Source organism: Pantherophis guttatus, chromosome 2, assembly GCF_059756535.1.
Source record: "Pantherophis guttatus breed Tessera chromosome 2, ASM5975653v1, whole genome shotgun sequence".
NCBI lineage: Eukaryota > Metazoa > Chordata > Lepidosauria > Squamata > Colubridae > Pantherophis > Pantherophis guttatus.
Window position 1 is genome coordinate 289,679,431 of NC_142064.1, and position 17,741 is coordinate 289,697,171.

Consider the following 17,741-nt stretch of genomic DNA (forward strand, 5'->3'; position numbering starts at 1 on the left):
AGAAGGAAGGACTCATTAGAGAAGAGCCTAATGCTGGAAACTATTAGAGAACTATGGAGACTCTCACTGAGGTGAGAGTCCATCAGTACGCTGATGACACTCAGCTGTACATCTCCACCTTTTACATCTCCACTCCACATTTATGTGAAGCCGCTGGGTGAGATCATCCGTGGTTTTGGGGTGGAGTTCCATCAGTACGCTGACGATACTCAGCTGTACATCTCCACCCCAGACCACTCCAATGATGCCCTAGACATGATGTCCCGCTGCCTGGAGGCTGTGCGGGTCTGGATGGGGAATGAGTCTGAGAAATAGGCTCAGACTCAACCCTTCCAAGACCGAGTGGCTGTGGCTGCCGGCGTCCCGATATAGTCAGTTGGTGCCATCGCTGACTATTGGGGGTGAATCTTTGCCCCCCACAGAGAGGGCTCGCAATCTGGGCGTCCTCGTGGACGCACGGCTGTCTTTGGAAAAGCATATGACGGCCATGGCCAGGGGGGCTTTTTATCAGGTTCACCTGATTCGCCAGTTGCAGCCCTTTCTGGACTGGGATGCCTTGCGCACGGTCACTCACGCCCTTGTCACCTCCCGACTGACTATTGTAATGCTCTCTACATGGGGTTCCCCTTGAAGAGCACTCTGAGCCTCCAGCTGGTCCAGAATGCGGCCGTGCGGGTGGTTATGGGCACAACCCGTTGTGGCCACGTGACACCCCTCCTGCGCGAGTTGCACTGGCTCCCAGTGGTCTTCCGGGTGTGATTCAAGGTGTTGGTCACCACCTTTAAAGCGCTCCATGGCATAGGACCCGGGTACCTTCAAGACCGATTTCTGCCACAAACAGCCTCCCACCGGCCAGTTCGCTCCCACAGAGAGGGTCTCCTCAGGGTGCCATCTGCCAAGTTATGTCGGCTGGCGGCACCCAGGGGGAGGGCCTTCTCTGTGAGAGCCCCTGCCCTGTGGAATGAACTGCCCCCGGAAATGCGCAATATCTCCGACCTCCGTGTATTTCGCTGTGCCCTCAAGACCCTGCTGTTCCGCCAAGCTGGGCTATCAATGATTTTTAAATTGGGTTTTAAATTTTTTGGGTTTTAAATTTCAGCCGAATTATGTAATAATTTTAATTATTTTTAACTGATGTTTGTCTTTGTGTTTTTAATAGGCTGTACACTGCCCTGAGTCCTTTGGGAGAAGGGCAGCATAGAAATTTATTTATTTATTTATTTATTTATTTATTTATTTATTGATTGATTGATTGATTGATTGATTGATTGATTGATTGATTGATTGCAAAAGAAGAAAGGGACGACAGAGAACGAGGTGGCTGAATGGAGTCACTGAAGCAGTAGAGTTTAGGCAGTACAGCTTAAATGGACTCCAGAGGATGGCAGAGGAAGGAAGGTCTGGAGGAACATTGTCCATGGGGTTGCGATGGGTCAGACACGACTTCGCAACTAACAACAAAAATAGATGTCTATTGAGAATTCTCCCCCAAAATATGAATAGCAAATGAAGAGGCTGAAAAAAATTGAAACAGCCTAAATAGCTTGAGGTTATGAAAGGAAAGAATGTATGCAACAAAATTTCATTTTAATGTATGCCAATTAGTGTATATTTAAAGTGACAATAAAATTATTCTACTTCTAAAAGAAATGCCTCAAGAGAAAAATAGAATAGATTTTCTGTTCTAAGTAAGAGAATCAAGATGTAAAACAGGAATCCAGACCTGCTTGAAGAGGCTCATCGGCATGTGAGGATAAAAAGTGTGGTGGTGGTGGGGATTGATTTATGGTTTGAACCAGAAAAGAAAGGGGAGGGGAAAACCTCAATTTCAAAAAATAACAAATAAATTTGATTCTTTTTCATAGTTGTGGGATTATCTTCAGGTGATTTTTAAAAATCCATTGGAAAGTCTTTTATTTTTATGTATGTCTTTAAAACATTAGTGTCTTGCTCACTTTTGTGTTATTGCCAAATCTGATAAATAATTATACCAAGTCCTGAATAAACATTTTGATACCAGGTCTAACAAGTATCTATAGGGTATAGTAAGAAAAAAGTCAAGATGGCGGCTTCAACGGCATGATAAAAGTTCCACTGGTGAGACATATAAAATGCAAGTGGAACTTCAACTGTGCCTTCATTGCCATTCCCATCGACCCGTGCGCTCCCACAGAGAGGGCCTCCTCGGGGTGCCATCAGCCAAACAGTGCAGGCTGGTGACCCCCAGGGGGAGGGCCTTCTCTGTGGGGGCACCTACCCTCTGGAATCAGTTGCCCCCAGAGATAAGAAGAATCCAAGGCCTCAGTGCCTTCCATCGTGCCCTTAAAACCCATTTTTTCAAGCAAACCGAGCTGGCTTAAGAAGAAATTTTTAAATGTTTTTAAATGTTTTAAATGTTTTAATTGGTAGTGAGTTTTAATTGGGCCAAATTTATATATCTTTTAATTGTTTTTTAATATTTGTACTGCATGTTTTTTAATTCTGGCTGTACACCGCCCTGAGTCCTCAGGGAGAAGGGCGGTATAGAAATTCAATAATAAATAAATAAATTGCTGCCATCCTGACTTTTTTTTACCCATGCTTTTGTCTTTACTTTTTCCAGGGACAGTTGCTGAGCATTGTTTGAGAAAATTGTTACAAGCCAGTGCACAATTGAAGTATGAGTCTGCAAAACCTTCCAAAGCCTCATCTGCAACTTCTGATATGCCTCACAAATGAGATGATACAATACATCAGCAGCCCCCAACCTTTTGGGCACCAGGGACCGGTTCCATGGTGAGAGATTTTTCCACAAAACCAAGGGGGAGTGGTTTCTTTTCTACAAATTTTTATGGACCCCCTGTCACTGTGGCTCCTTTTATGAAAAGGTACTCTTTCTTGAAAGCTCTTTTCACACTTACATATTCATATTGTTCCTTTCCAGTGTGGATTGACAAAATGACTTCTTTAATTGATTTACATGCTTTCTGTATCAACATTGATTGTTCCTAATCTCAAGTTTATACCATTGTCATAAGTCTGATTTATCTTTGAATATTTCCATTCAAGGCACCAAAAAAAACCCCTTTTTGATTCTCTTTTGATCCTGTTTGGTCACAACGACCTGGATTATGGCAGATTCAGAAGTATAGGATTTCTTGCTATATTCTTGAAGTTTTCTCACTTGTTTTGGTCCCTGAACTATATTTCCAAATATCTCTTTCCTCAGTTCATCCTTGACTGTTTGTGACGTCAGCATACGGAACTCATTTTAATTCTCCTTTTTTCCTGTATCCTGTACTTAGGACAAAAAGAAAGAAGGTCATGAGAAATTTAAAGCACAACTTTCTAAATTCCCTTTTTCAACTCACTATCACCAACTGCCTCTCCCCCCCTTTTTTCTCATACAATTTGATGAAACTTAAATTATGTTTGCATTAGCTTATTACCTCACACAAAAGCTTTATATCTTTGCTGAGCCATTTCCAAATTTTTATAAAAATAAATGTTTTCTTTCCCCTGCCCCATAAAAACAATGAAAGATAAAACAGAATCCTAACAGGATTAGATAAAGGAAGGAAACATCACAACACAGAATGGGACTGGAAATATGTTGAATTTTAACCTGCACATTTCCTACATTGCAAGCAATGTTCCTAAATCTCTATCTTGTAGAGGTGTATTGTCATTGGGGGATGCAGGTCCTTTTAATGACTCAGTAAAATAGACCTCCCTAATATTTGTCTAGAGTAGACACAATCCAGCTAACGTGGAAGCATCTAGAAAATTGGGGGCAAACTGGACTGAGTCATGTCAATGTGACATTTACATGGGTTTTTACCAGAGGTGGTATTCAGCAGGTTCTGACCAGTTCTGGAGAACCAGTAGCGGAAATTTTGAGTAGTTTGGAGAACCGGTAAAAACCACCTCTGACTGACCCCGCCCCCATCTATTCTCTGCCTCCCGAGTCCCAGCTGATCGGGAGGAAATGGGGATTTTGCAGTAACCTTCCCCTGGAGTGGGTGGGAATGGAGATTTTACAGTATCCTTCCCCTGCCACGCCCACCAAGCCACACCCACAGAACCAGTAGTAAAACATTTTGAATCCTACCACTGGTTTTTACCTGAGTGGATTCTTGAATGGGAGGTCAGGTAACTTTTCCTCTGGAAACTCTTTCCACATTCAGTACATTCAAATGGCTTCTCTCCTGTGTGGATTCTTTTATGTAACTTAAGAGATCCACTATGACGGAAATTCTTTCCACACTCCAAGCACTCATATGGTTTTTCTCCTGTATGAATTCTTTTATGAACAGTAAGACACCCATTTTCACGGAAACTCTTTCCACACTCCATGCACGTGTATGGTTTTTCCCCTGTGTGAATTCTTTTATGGGAAGAAAGGGAACTACTACTCCAAAAACTACTTCCACACTCCATGCATTGATATGATTTCTCCCGTGTGTGGGTTCTTCTATGAATAGCAAGAGATTTATTTTCACGGAAGCTCTTTCCACAGTCCTTACATATATATAGTTTCTCCCCTGTATGGATCCTTTCATGAATAGTAAGATACTTATTCTCACGGAAGCTTTTTCCACACTCTATGCATTTGTATGGCGTTTCCTCTGTGTGGCTTCTTTTATGAACAGTAAGAGATTTATTTTCACGGAAGGTTTTTCCACACTCTATGCATTTGTATGGCATTTCCCCTGTGTGGCTTCTTTTATGAATAGTAAGAGATTTATTTTCACGGAAACTCTTACCACAGTATTTGCATTTGTATGGCTTCTCCCCTGTATGGATCCTTTCATGAATAATAAGAGACATATTTCCACACAAGCTTTTTCCACACTCTTTGCATTTATATGGCTTCTCCACTGTGTGGACTTTGCTATGAGAAATAAGGTGGCTCTTGCTTCTGAAGTTCTTGCCACACTCCATACATTTATGCGGTTTCTCTCCCAAGTGGATCCTGATGGGGGAAGTAAGAGATCCATTGTGACAGAAACTCTTTCCGCACTCCAAGCACTTGTATGGCTTTTCCCCTGTGTGAATTCTTTTATGAATAGTAAGATACTTATTTTTACGGAAGCTTTTTCCACAGTCCTTGCATTCATATGGCCTCTCCCCTGTATGGATCCTTTCATGTATAATGAGAGATTTCTTCTCACCTAAGCTCTTTCCACAATATTTGCATTTATATGGTTTCTCCCCCAAGCCGATTCTTTTATGGAGTATTAGAGAAGGCTCTTTGCCAAAAGTTTTTCCATGTTTCATACCTTCACATGGTTTCTCTCCCAGCTTGATTCTTCCACATGAAGTAAGAGCGAAAGTCTGAGTATAAGAGGGTTCATCGTGATACAGATACTGCTGTTCTCTGAAATGAATGCTGTAGTCTTTATTGAAATCAGATTTGTCCTTGAATATTTCAACATTTTTCTCCTTTTCTCCTTTGTTATCCTGTTGAGCAAGAAAGTCTTGAACTGGAGCATCCTGAAAAATGAAGTTTTCTCCCTCATGGTTTTGTTCCATTTGAATCTTCTCTTTTCCTTCCTTCTGACTGATTGCTTGGCATGGTTCCTTGTCATTTCCATTAACCCGTCCATTAACATCTTGAGAAAAAAAAAAGAAAGAGAATGAAAATCATGTGAAATTAATCAAGAAAATATAGGAAGAAGGATAGTATTTGCGCAAAGATGGAAAACAGAGAAAATCCCTACAGAGGGAGAAAAATATTGGATTGTGCAAAAATGAATAGATTGACTTTGACAATTAAAGAAAAAGAGGAATCGGAATATTTTAAGGTATGGGGACAATTTTATCATTGGTTAGAGAAGAGATACATATAGGGTAATGTGGTAAGGAGAAGATAGATAAATGTATTAACAGAAAAGCAAAAAATGTGGGAGAAATGTTATAATAAATGAAATGATAAGATTAAGATATGATAAATAGTAGAGGAGTAGGAAGAAGACACAAAAGATGTACTGATACACTGTTTAATTAAGTATTGTATGTTTGCCTATAAAATAAAAAACTTTTATTAAAAAAAGAAAATATAGGAAGTAATTGTTAATTTTTTGCTGGTAATGTTCAAGACAATAGTATTTTTAAAGGCTGTTCTATTGATCAATGTAAAAAAAATCTAAAGCTTCATATGATCAAATTCATATGTCTAAAATATTATGGACTAGAAAGGAATATTTTCTGCTTTCTGAGCAGGAGAAACCTGTTGCCTTTATTTCTTTCTCTATGTAGTTTCTTATCAAATCACTGGAGGAATTAAGTGGAGTGAAAAACAGGAAACAAACGTTTATTTTAGCAGTGCCAATTAAGTGATTCGAACATAAGAAACACTTTTTTTAAATTTTCCAAACTGTATTTTATTTGTTCCTACTTATCCTATCTCTCCAACTCTGTTACTGTTACTGTTTGACCCATCTGCTATTCTTCCTCCTTTTGGGACAGCCAACATGGTTGTTAGAAAAAGAATTACCTTAGTTGATTGATTAGCTCAAAATTACATCTTTGCACAGGGAAACCCTGCCACAGAAGACCAAAATCTACAATTACAGAGTAAAAGATCAAAGAAAAGGAAAAAAAGGGCATGAATCCAACAGACTGGTTGAAAAGGCACCAGTACTTCATTAGACAAATGGGTGTCTCTGGCTTATGAAAAGGAGTGGTTAAGGAGAGTTGATGTCAGACCAATATCACTGAGATCTAAAGTTAGGATAATAGTCTGTTACTGACGGGACTAAAAAGAAAGTAAAGAATTAACCAATAAGAACAATCTGAAATATCAGACAAGAAGTATGGTAGTCACACAATACATCTTAACAAATAGCTGCTAACATTGTCCCTTAGTTGGAGCTGGAGAAGTTCAGATATTCTACTCTTCACAGCTAGAAGGCGAGGTCTATCACCACGTATTATTAACAAAGAGGTGGTTACATGTGACCACTAAATGCTTCCACTCAATACCTGAATGCAGAGCTGAGGCCTTACTCAGAAATGCCACGTTTCTCGAGATTTCCAGCATGACTTCTCCATGAAGCGCTTTCTGGTTGGGATCCAGCTGAGACCACTCCTCCTTGGAGAAATGCACAGCCAGCTCCTCCACGGACTGAAGATCCTGAAAAAAAGAAAAATAGTTTCCCTATTCACAGAGAAGAAATAAGGGTTTGCATATACAGAATACGGAATAAGAGAGTTGGAAGGGATCTTGGAGGTTTTCTAGTCCAACCATCTGCTTAGACGGGAAACCCTATACCAGTGTTGGTGAACCTTTGGGCACCGAGTGCTGAAACGGGAGCGTGCGCACACTTGGGGAGCACCGGAAACCAGAAGAACAGCTCTCTGGCGCGCACATGCGGGAGCACTAGAAACTGGAAGAGCAGGTCCCTGGCACACATGCACATGCTGGGAAGCTGAGCTTCTGGTTTTCGGCGTGCGCATACGTGCCTGTCACCTGGTATTCCAGTTTCTGGCGCACATGTGCGCGCAAAGACCAGCTGGCTGGCACGCATGTGCACACCGGAACCCGGAAGAGCAATGGGCAACAGCTGGCGTGCCTGGAAAGATGGCTCTGTGTGCCACTTTCGGCATGCGTGCTATAGGTTCACCATCATGGCCCTATACCATTTCAGACAAATGGTTCTCCAATTTCTTCTTAAAAACCTCCATTGTCTGAGCACTCACAACTTCTGGAGACAATTTATTCCACTGATTAATTGTTCTAACTGTCAGGAAATATCTCCTTAGTTCTAGGTTGCTTCTCTCTTTGATTAGTTTCCACCCATTGCTTCTTGTTCTACCCTCAGATACTTTGGAGAATAACTTGACTCCCTCTTCTTTGGGGCAGCCTCCGAGATATCGGAACACTGCTATCATGTCACCCCTAGTCCTTCTTTTCATTAAACTTGACATACCCAATTCCAGTAATTGTTCTTTACATGTTTTAGTCTCCAGTCCCCTAATCATCTTTGTTGCTCTTCTCTGCACTCTTTCTAGAGTCTCCACATTTTTAAAATCATGGCGACCAAAACTGGATGCCGTATTCCAAGTGTGGCCTTACCAAGGCATCATAAAGTGGTATTAACACTTCACTCTTCTGTACTCCACAAATCCCAAAAACGGGCTATTTTTCTCGTGCTTGCAAAATAAAGAGGGTTTTTTTGGGGAGGGGGGGAGGGGGGTATTTGGTAACATTTTAGCCAATCAACTTTGAGGCCAATTTGAGACTTTGAGGTCCTCTGAGAAACCAATCCTGCCATGTTCAAATGCTGGGAGAACTCATCAAGGGATTTATGTAGGCCCGGCAATATGGAGATGACAGGCAGCCAAATTCCACATCATCTACACATAGGTAGCCCTTGACGTATGGCTATAATGAAGCCTGTCCATCACAGTCATGGTTGTGAAGCGAGTCACCCACGCGATCAACTCCATTTTACAACCGCAATAGTCATAAAGGAACCCATTGTTTGCTATGGGCCAGTGCTGCTGAAAATGTGAAATAAATGCTGGTTTTCGGAAAACCGTGACTAGGGAATGCTCTAAACAGCTATAAATAAAGGCTGGTTGCCAAGTGCCCAACAGGTGAACATGTGAAGTGGGGCGGCCATCAGAAATTCAGACCTGGCTCATAAGTAACCCTGGGAAGGTTCATTGTAACTTCAAAGGAGCCTTGATAGCACAGTGGTCTAAGCACCCTGTCATTAACACAGCTGCCTGCAATTACTGCTGGTTCGAATCTCTCCAAGGCTCAAGGTTGACTCAGCCTTCCATCCTTTCTAAGGTAGGTGAAATGAGGACCCAGTTTGTGGGGGCAATAAGCTGACTTTGTATAAATATACAAAAGTATGAAGGCTATTGCTTAACGCATTGTAAGCCGCCCTGAGTCTCCGGAGAAGGGCGGCATATAAATCAAATTTTTTTTAAAAAAATGGTTGCTAAGGAAGTGGTTCTAAATTGAGAATCTCCTGTAAATAGAAGACATTCTGAAGTGTTTGGGAAAAAGTACATTATCCCAAAGGTGTTTTTCCAAAAGGCAACTGGCATTTTTTGTTCTTTTTTTATCCTTGAAAACATTTCACTTCCCATCATTCTTCAGTTCAACTGGAGACAGAATGGATGAGAAGTGAAACGTTTCCCACATTGGAGGGAAGGATGCCGTGGAGTACCCCAAAGCTCTGAATTAGGCCCAGGACTCTCCTGCATCTTCATCAATGACTTGGATGAGGGGATAGCTGGGGAACTCATAAAATTTGCAAATGACACAGTGGTGGGATTCAGCCAGTTCGCACCTATTCGGGAGAACCGGTTGTTAAAAGAAATCTTATTTTGGTTTTTTTCCACTTTACAGGGCTAATCCTGTAAGGAAGGCAGGAAGGGAATATTCTGGTGTTGTTTCTAGTCTAATCTTTATTGCCCTGCTTACAGAAACTGCCTCTCTGGTTAACCCTTATTACATTGTAACAGCTAAAGCGCTTCGCCTATAGACATGAGTGATGTTGAATTTGCCACGCCCACACAGTCATATGACCACTGAGCCACACCTACCCAGCTGGTCATTAGGGCAGAGAACCGGTTGTTATATTATTTGAATCGCACCACTGAAATGACACCAAGCTGGCAGGAATAGCCAATGCTCCAGAAGATAGGCTCAAGATATAGAAGGATCTTGACAGACTTGGACATTGGGCGCTATCTAACAAAATGAAATTCAACAGTGAAAAAAGCAAGGTTCTACATTTAGGGAAGAAAAACAAAATGCACAGGTACAGTATATGTGGTGCCTTGCTCAATAGTAGTAACTGAGTGGGATCTTGGAGTCCTAGTGGACAACCATTTAGATATGAGCCAGCCGTGTGCAGCAGCTGCCAAAAAAGCCAATACAGTTTTGGGCTGCATAAAATGAGGGATAGAATCAAGATCACGTGAAGTGTTAATACCACTTTATAATGCCTTGGTGAGGCCACACTTGGAATATTGCATCCAGTTTTGGTCGCCATGATGCAAAAAAGAAGTGGAGTCTCTAGAAAGAGTGCAGAGAAGAGCAACAAAGATGATTAGGGGACTGGAGGCTAAACCGTATGAAAAACGGTTGCAGGAACTGGGTATGTCTAGTTTAATGGGAAAAAAAAGACTAGGGGAGACATGAGAGTAGGGGCTGCCATAAAAAGGAGTCAAGCTATTCTCCAAAGCACCTGAAGGTAGGACAAGAAGCAATGGATGGAAACTAATCAAGAAAAGAAGCAACTTAGAACTAAGGAGAAATTTCCTGACAGTTAGAACAATTCATCAGTGGAACAACTTGCCTCCAGAAGTTGTAAATGCTCCAACTCCAGATGTTTTTAAGAAGATGTTGGATAACCATTTGTCTGAAGTGGTGTAGGGTTTCCTGCCTAAGCAGGGGGTTGGACTAGAAGACCTCCAAGGTCCCTTCCAACTCTGTTATTCTATTCTAAACCAAAAATGTCCAGTTGCCTTTTGGAAAAGCACCTTTGAGACAATCATGTCCTGGATGATTGAGAATCTCCACAGATGAAAAAAAAGTGAATTAGTTTTTTGAATAGGAATCTCTTGGTGCTGAAACTGCAGAGGTTGGCTAAGTATGGCTGACCAGTGACTTGAACCCAAATTTCTCCATCCTGAACTCCAGTATCCTACACCAAGCCCCTGAAAAACAAAGGTCACCTCTGATGTTTCTCCTCTTACTTGGTCTGGAGTTTCAGCTGCTCTTTGGGGTCCACCCGAAAAAGGAGACAATCCTACAAATGACAATGACAATATGATACTCCCTGGGAGAGAGACAAAAGCGATAGAAGAATTTTTACAAGCATAATTAATAAAAACATAGAAAGATGTTACAAACCGGGAGGATTTTTCATCAGGTTCGCCTGATTCGCCAGTTGCGTCCCTTTCTGGATCGGGACTCATTATGCACGGTCACTCATGCCCTTGTCACCTCCCGCCTGGACTATTGCAACGCTCTCTACATGGGGCTCCCTTTGAGGAGCACCCGGAGGCTCCAACTGGCTCAGAGTGCGGCCGCGCGGGTGGTAATGGAAGCGACATGGCGTTCCCATGTAAGACCTCTCCTGCGCGAGCTGCACTGGCTCCCGGTGGTCTTCCGGGTGCGCTTCAAGGTTTTGGTTACCACCTTTAAAGCGCTCCATGGCTTAGGACCTGGGTACTTGCGGGACTGCCTACTACCACCAATAGCCTCCCACCGGCCGGTACGCTCCCATAGAGAGGGCTCTTCCGGGTGCTGTCAGCCAAACAATGCTGACTGGCGGCCCCCAGGGGGAGAGCCTTCTCTGTGGGGGCACCTACTATCTGGAACGAGCTCCCCCCAGAGATACGGAGGATCCCGGATCTGCGCACCTTCCGCCGCGCTTTAAAGACCTTACTATTTCACCAGGCGGGCCTGGCCTAATTTTCTCCCTCTTTCATAAAAGATTTTTAATTTTTAAATATCTTTTAGTATTTTATACATTCAATTTTAAAATTGGTTTTAAATAGTTTGGGGTTTTAAATTTGTCGGAGCCAAAATTATTTAATTTGATTTTATTCTACTTTTAAATTTTGTATGTATGTGTTTTATTGTTTGGCTGTGCACCGCCCTGAGTCCTTCGGGAGTAGGGCGGTATAGAAATCAAATCAAATAAATAAATAAATAAAAGAGCATGGTTTAGCTCAACAGACAGAAGCACTGTAATTTAAGACCAGCTGTCTGCAATTAAAGTAAGATCGAATCTCGCCAGGCTCAAGGTTGACTCAGCCTTCCATCCTTTCTAAGGTAGGTAAATTGAGGACCCAGTTTGTGGGGGCAATAAGCTGACTTTGTATAAATATACAAAAGGATGAAGGCTATTGCTTAACGCACTGTAAGCCGCCCTGAGTCTCCGGAGAAGGGCGGCATATAAATCAAATATATATATATATATATATATATATATATATATATATATATATATATATATATATATATATATAAATAAATAAACAAACAAACAAACAAACAAACAAACAAACAAACAATTTCACTTCTTTTACTTCTTGAGGTGTCCGGATTTGGATCATCCTCAGAGACCCCTCGGAAAAGCTGCTGCTGGGAAGGATGTATTCGATCTCTGACTTCGTCAAGATGCTCCGTCATTTCCCCTGGGACCTGAAGTACCAGGAGGGGCAAAGAAAGTGAATGAGGGGAACAGCACATGGGAAGAACTGGACTCTACCCTACTATGAGCCATGGTTAAAATACAGTATTGCACGTTGGCTCTGCCCACTGCCAGGAGTTCGATCCTGACTGGCTCAAGTTTGACTCAGTCTCCCATCCTTCCGAGTAAAATGAAGAGAACCCAGATTGTTGGAGGCAATATGCAGATTGTGTAAACCACTTAGAGAAGGCTGTAGAGCACTATGAGGCGGTATATAAATCTAAGTGCTACTGCTATTGCTACTCATAACTTCAAGGATGCTTGACTAGGAGAAGGTAACCAAAACAATCATCCAACTAGGGTAGACCAAGCAACATATAAATATACCCTCCTAATGTTAACTCCAGTCAACTGAAACACTGTTTATAATATTAAAACTCATTTAGCATTTCCAAAACAATGTTCTCTCACCAGCCACTCAGCCTGTTCCTTCTCTTCCTCCACCTGGCTCAGGAGAAAGCCTTCGGCCACGGCCACTGCCTGGGAAGTGGTCTCTACTCCACACTCCCGCACCCAGCTCTCCATCTCAGGGGGCAAGAGGGCCAGGAACTGTTCCAGGATCACCAAATCCAGCATCTGAGCCTTTGTGTGTCTCTCTGGCTGCAGCCACTGACAGCAAAGGTGATGAAGGTGACTGCAAATCTCTCGGGGACCTTTAGACACTTGGTACTCGATGCTCCTGAAAAGCTTGCGCTGGACCTCCGAACTGATGGCTTTCTCCTTCCGGATCTTTTGCTTGGTTCCTCCCCAGTTTTCCATACATTCCTTTTTCCCAGGTCCCTTGCCTACTGGGTACCATATCTCCATGTCTTCTCTCTTTTCCAACAAAGCTCCAAACTTCTGTCTTTTAAAACATTGCAAAGAACAATTTTTTTGAAACCTGGATTATTAGTTTCCAATATTATATCTATTTACTTTTACTTGTCCCAGCTTTTGCCAACCTAGCAGTTTGAAAGCATGTAAAAAATGTAAGTAGAAAAATAGGGACCACCTTTCGTGGGAAGGTAACTGCTCTCCGTGCACCTTTGGCATTTAGTCATGCCGGCCACATGACCACAGAGATGTCTTTGGACAGTGCTGGCTCTTCGGCTTTGAAACAGAGATGAGCACAGAGATGAAGGAAGATAGGAAGGAAGACAGGAAGGAAGATGAGGGAGGGAGGGAAGGGAGGCAGGCAGGAAGGAAGGCAAGAAGAAAGACGAAGGGAGGAAGGGAGGGCGGGAAGAAGGAAGGAAAGAAGGAAAAGATGTTATACCTAGAGAAGAAAAAAGGCAAAGAAAACAATCCCACAGAAAATTTTAAAAAGCTTTTTATTTTATTTTATTTTATTTTTATTTTTATTTTTTTTATTTTTTGCTTTAATTTATATGCCGCCCTTCTCCGGAGACTCAGGGAGGCTTACAATGCGTTAAGCAATAGCTTTCATACTTTGTATATTTATACAAAGTCAGCTTATTGCCCCCACAATCTGGGTCCTCATTTTTTTTTTTAAAAAAAAATGATTTATATGCCGCCCTTCTCCGGAGACTCAGGGCGGCTTACAATGTGCTAAGCAATAGCCTTCATACTTTTGTATATTTATACAAAGTCAGCTTATTGCCCCCACAACTCAATTTGCCTACCTTAGAAAGGATGGAAGGCTGAGTCAACCTTGAGCCTGGCGAGATTCGAACCTGCAGTAATTGCAGGCAGCTGGTCTTAATAACAGGGTGCTTTAGACCACTGTACTACCAAGTCTCCAACCTTGAGCCTGGTGAGATTTGAACTTGCAGTAATTGCAAGCAGCAGATATTAATAACATCTCCATTTTTAAAACTAATAACTCAAAATACCCACAAACCTCTATATCTAAGTATATACTGTTGGAAGAAATATCCTTCTGGGTTCAGCTCCAAGTGGGGAAAAAGAAACCTGGAGACTGCTTGGAAAGATGGTTTAATGGTGGACAGGATCACATGGTTTGAGGTCCTGAGCAGAAAAAGGGCCGAGATGCTGAGTATGCCTTCGTTTTATGCCCCTCTGAGCTTTGAACTTCCTGGGGCACAGGAAGAGTATCCTGATTGGTTGTCAGACTCCCAGTGGGTGGGGGTCTTAGCTAGCCTTGCTGGCTGATGTTATCTTCCCAGGTGCCATGTGGTGAGTTTCTGTTGCTAGAGGGTCCTTTGTGTTGCAGATGATGGTCCATTGACAAAGGTGGGGAGGCAGGAAGCTGCTTTGTCTTTAAAACGTGTTTCTCCATTTCTCACCCAGGGAAATATAATATTCTGCCTTTTTAATATTTCCTAAAATATTTCATTCTTCTAGGAGAGGGGTGAGTGCTAACTTCCTGCAATACAGAACAATGTTCAGTTTAAATATTAATAGATATTTTTAGATAACCGTAAGCTTAAGCATTACATTATCTATTTTTCAAATAGTGAAGCAGGGCTAACACCGGCCTTGTTCTTCAAAGCTACATCATTCTTGTTGCAAACACTGTGGTTATCACACTCACTCTAGGCGTATCTCACCAAGTGAGGAGTATTTTCATCCACCTCTGAATAGCCTTTTTCAAGGGGATAATTTATTTTGGAAGATTCTTAGCCACGGAGCTGGATATTTTCCAGGAATGGTGATCGCTAGAGACTGAATCGCTCCTGGACCAGACAGGAAATCTTGAAAAAATGCTTTGTTTTAGAGCTTCACCTTCAAGGCAGTTTAACCATTTTAACCAACAAATAAATAAATAAATTTCGGGAGTTTCCCGCTTTCCAGTCAACATACCGCTGATGGAAGAAATATTCATCTGGTTCAGTTCCAAGCCGGGGGAAAGACCCTGGAAACATGGAGGCTGATTAGAAAGATGGTTTAATGATGTAGCAGAATCACATGGGTTTGAGGTCCTGGGCAGCTGACTACATGGAGTTGAGAGTGAGGGGTATTTATACCTTCTCTTGGGTTTTGCACTTGAACTTCCTGTTCCTGCGCAAAGAACATGTATTCTATTGGCTGTTGTCAGACTCCCATAGTGCCATGCACAAATCCTAGAAGTTTGTCTGAGCTAAGCTTGGTTATCAAACCGGTCAGGCGATCAAACCGGTCAGTCCTAGAGGAGATCAACCCTGACTGCTCTTTAGAAAGCCAGATCCTGAAGATGAAACTCAAATACTTTGACTACCTAGTGAGAAGGAAGGACTCCCTGGAGAAGAGCCTAACGCTGGGAACGATGGAGGGCAAAAGAAGAAGGGGACGACAGAGAACGAGATAGCTGGATGGAGTCATTGAAGCAGTAGGCATGAGCTTAAATGGACTCCAGAGGATGGCAAAGGACAGGAAAGCCTGGAGGAACGTTGTCCATGGGGGTCGCGATGGGTCGGACACGACTTCGCAACTAACAACAGCAAAGCTTGGCTAAGCTGATGCAATGAAGGGGCTTGTTGCGCAATTCCTACTGCGGTTTAATGGCTTTTTTCCTGTGTTGGATCTTGGGCGAGGATATTTGCTTATGAATAGAGCTACTTATCTCTTTATCTCTTAAGTGCTGGCATCTGCTGAGGGCTATTAAGAAAGGCGGAGGCTGCTTTCCGACTCCAAGAGCATGTTTCTCCCTTTAGGGAAATATAATATTCTGCCTTTTTAATTTCTCAAAATATTTCATTTTTCTAGGAGATGGGTGGGTGCTAACCTTCTACACTAGGGGTCTCCAATCTTGGCCACTTTAAGACATGTGGACTTCAACTCTGGGAGTTGAAGTCCACACGTCTTAAAGTGACCAAGGTTGGAGACTCCTGTTCTACACCACTAAACTTGGCTTCTTAGGAGCCTAAACTACCTTCCTGCTCTCCTGTGTAGACAGGATTCACACAACACATGAAATGCAATTTGTGGGTCCTCCCAAAATTAACCTCATCCTAGTTTGTTCCCCCCACCCCCACCCACAGCAGCGTCCCAAGCATCTGCGGTGTTTTTCCAACTTGTTTGTTTTGACCCAAACAAACCCACTTTAGTCCAATCTGGCAAGTTGTGTGGAGGCATCGGTTTTGCTGAGAACTCTTATTAGAGGTCTCCTGCGTGAGCAGGGGGTTGGACTAGATGACCTCCAAGCTCCCTTCCAACTCTCTTACTGTTACTTCCCGGTGGACTTTTGCAAGGCAAAAATGCCTGGCCCAAAGACGGCATAGTGTGAAAATCCCATCAAACTCAATTCTGAATAGAATAGAGTAGAGTAGAGTAGAGTAGAGTAGAGTAGAGTAGAGTAGAGTTGAGTTGAGTTGAGTTGAGTTGAGTTGAATTGATAGAATAAAATAGAATAGAATACAATACAATACAATACAATATAATACAACAGAATACAATACAATACAACAGAACAGAACAGAACTGAACTGAACTGAACTGAACTGAATTGAATTCTTTATTGGCCAAGTGTGATTGGACACAAGGAATTTGTCTTGGTGCATATGCTCTCAGTGTACATAAAAGAAAAAAAATACGTTCATCAAGAATCATAAGGTACAACACTTAATGATAGTTATTTGCCTAAACTTAATAGGCTCCCACTTACCGGTCACTTACCGGTCAGGATCCTGTCTGGATCTCCTTCCCCACTGGTACCTCTTTGCCTTCTGCGGAGCTGTAAAGGGTTACAACGAGCGAGCGCGGAGTCCTAGAGAGGCCAGAGAAACTTCTCCCACCCCCACCTCCAGAGGGGAACAAGAGAAACTATCAGCACATGCTCAGTTTTGCCTTCTGAAGCAGCTTCTGCGTGAGGGAGCCCCCCCCCCCCCCGGCGGATTCTTTGCTTCAGTGCTTCTCAACCTCAGCCAGTGAGCTGGAGAATTCTGGGAGCTGAAGTCCACACTTCTTAAAAATTGTTGAAGATTGAACTTTCTTTGTTTTGTTGGTTGAACACAATAGAATAGAATTAGAATTAGAATTAGAATTAGAATTAGAATTAGAATTAGAATTAGAATTAGAGTAGAGTTGAGTTGAGTTGAGTTGAGTTGAGTTGAGTTGAGTTGAGTTGAATTGAATTGAATTCTTTATTAGCCAAGTGTGATTGGACACACAAGGAATTTGTCTTTGGTGCATATGCTCTCCGTGTACATATGCAGCATCTCCTGGCATTGCACTCAAAATCCACTGAATACGGCAGGATGGGCAGCCTTCCAGCTTCAAAAGGGAATTGAGCATGAGCCTTCAATTTTTCTTGGGGGGAGGGACGAGTAGGTTGGAATTTTTCCAAAGAGGGAGGGGCCAAAGAGTGTGGTGTCACTGAGCATCTTGCCTCTCCAGGATCCTGCCTTTCCTCTCTTTGACCACTACCTTTGAGACCCCCAGAAAGCAAAGGGGCTGCAGGGATGGAGGTGCAGATGGGGCAGTGTAGGGGGGGCAGGGGGAGGCTTTTGGTGGGAAAAGGAGTCAAAGGGGAGGGGTGGGGGAAGAGAGAGAGAGAGAGAGAGAGGCGAAGTGGTCATGCAGTGCTTCTGAGTCTGGGCGGACTCCCTGGCCCATGTTCCTTTGATGCTCCTTGGCATTCTTGCTGAGTTGCCA

General features: G+C 42.6%; 1 protein-coding gene and 1 long non-coding RNA gene across 2 annotated transcripts in view; both read right to left on the reverse strand.

Moving 5' to 3' along the window:
- Window positions 1–13,145, reverse strand: part of LOC117673520 (uncharacterized) — a 28,766-nt gene extending 15,621 nt beyond the window's left edge. Inside the window, exons 1-6 of the mRNA XM_060687530.2 lie at window positions 12,621–13,145; window positions 12,046–12,160; window positions 10,705–10,787; window positions 6,967–7,117; window positions 4,104–5,594; window positions 3,904–3,906 (exon numbers count right to left, since the gene is read on the reverse strand). Of these exons, the coding sequence (XP_060543513.2) occupies window positions 3,904–3,906; window positions 4,104–5,594; window positions 6,967–7,117; window positions 10,705–10,787; window positions 12,046–12,160; window positions 12,621–13,016 (2,239 nt within the window). The 5' untranslated portion in view covers window positions 13,017–13,145. The remainder of the gene's footprint in view (window positions 1–3,903; window positions 3,907–4,103; window positions 5,595–6,966; window positions 7,118–10,704; window positions 10,788–12,045; window positions 12,161–12,620) is intronic.
- A 983-nt stretch (window positions 13,146–14,128) lies between these two features.
- Window positions 14,129–16,833, reverse strand: LOC148116102 (uncharacterized). The gene is made up of 2 exons (XR_015731856.1): window positions 16,764–16,833; window positions 14,129–14,535 (listed from the first exon to the last, which is right to left on the reverse strand). It is a non-coding gene; the product is annotated as an uncharacterized LOC148116102 (long non-coding RNA).
- Window positions 16,834–17,741: the final 908 nt, after the last annotated feature.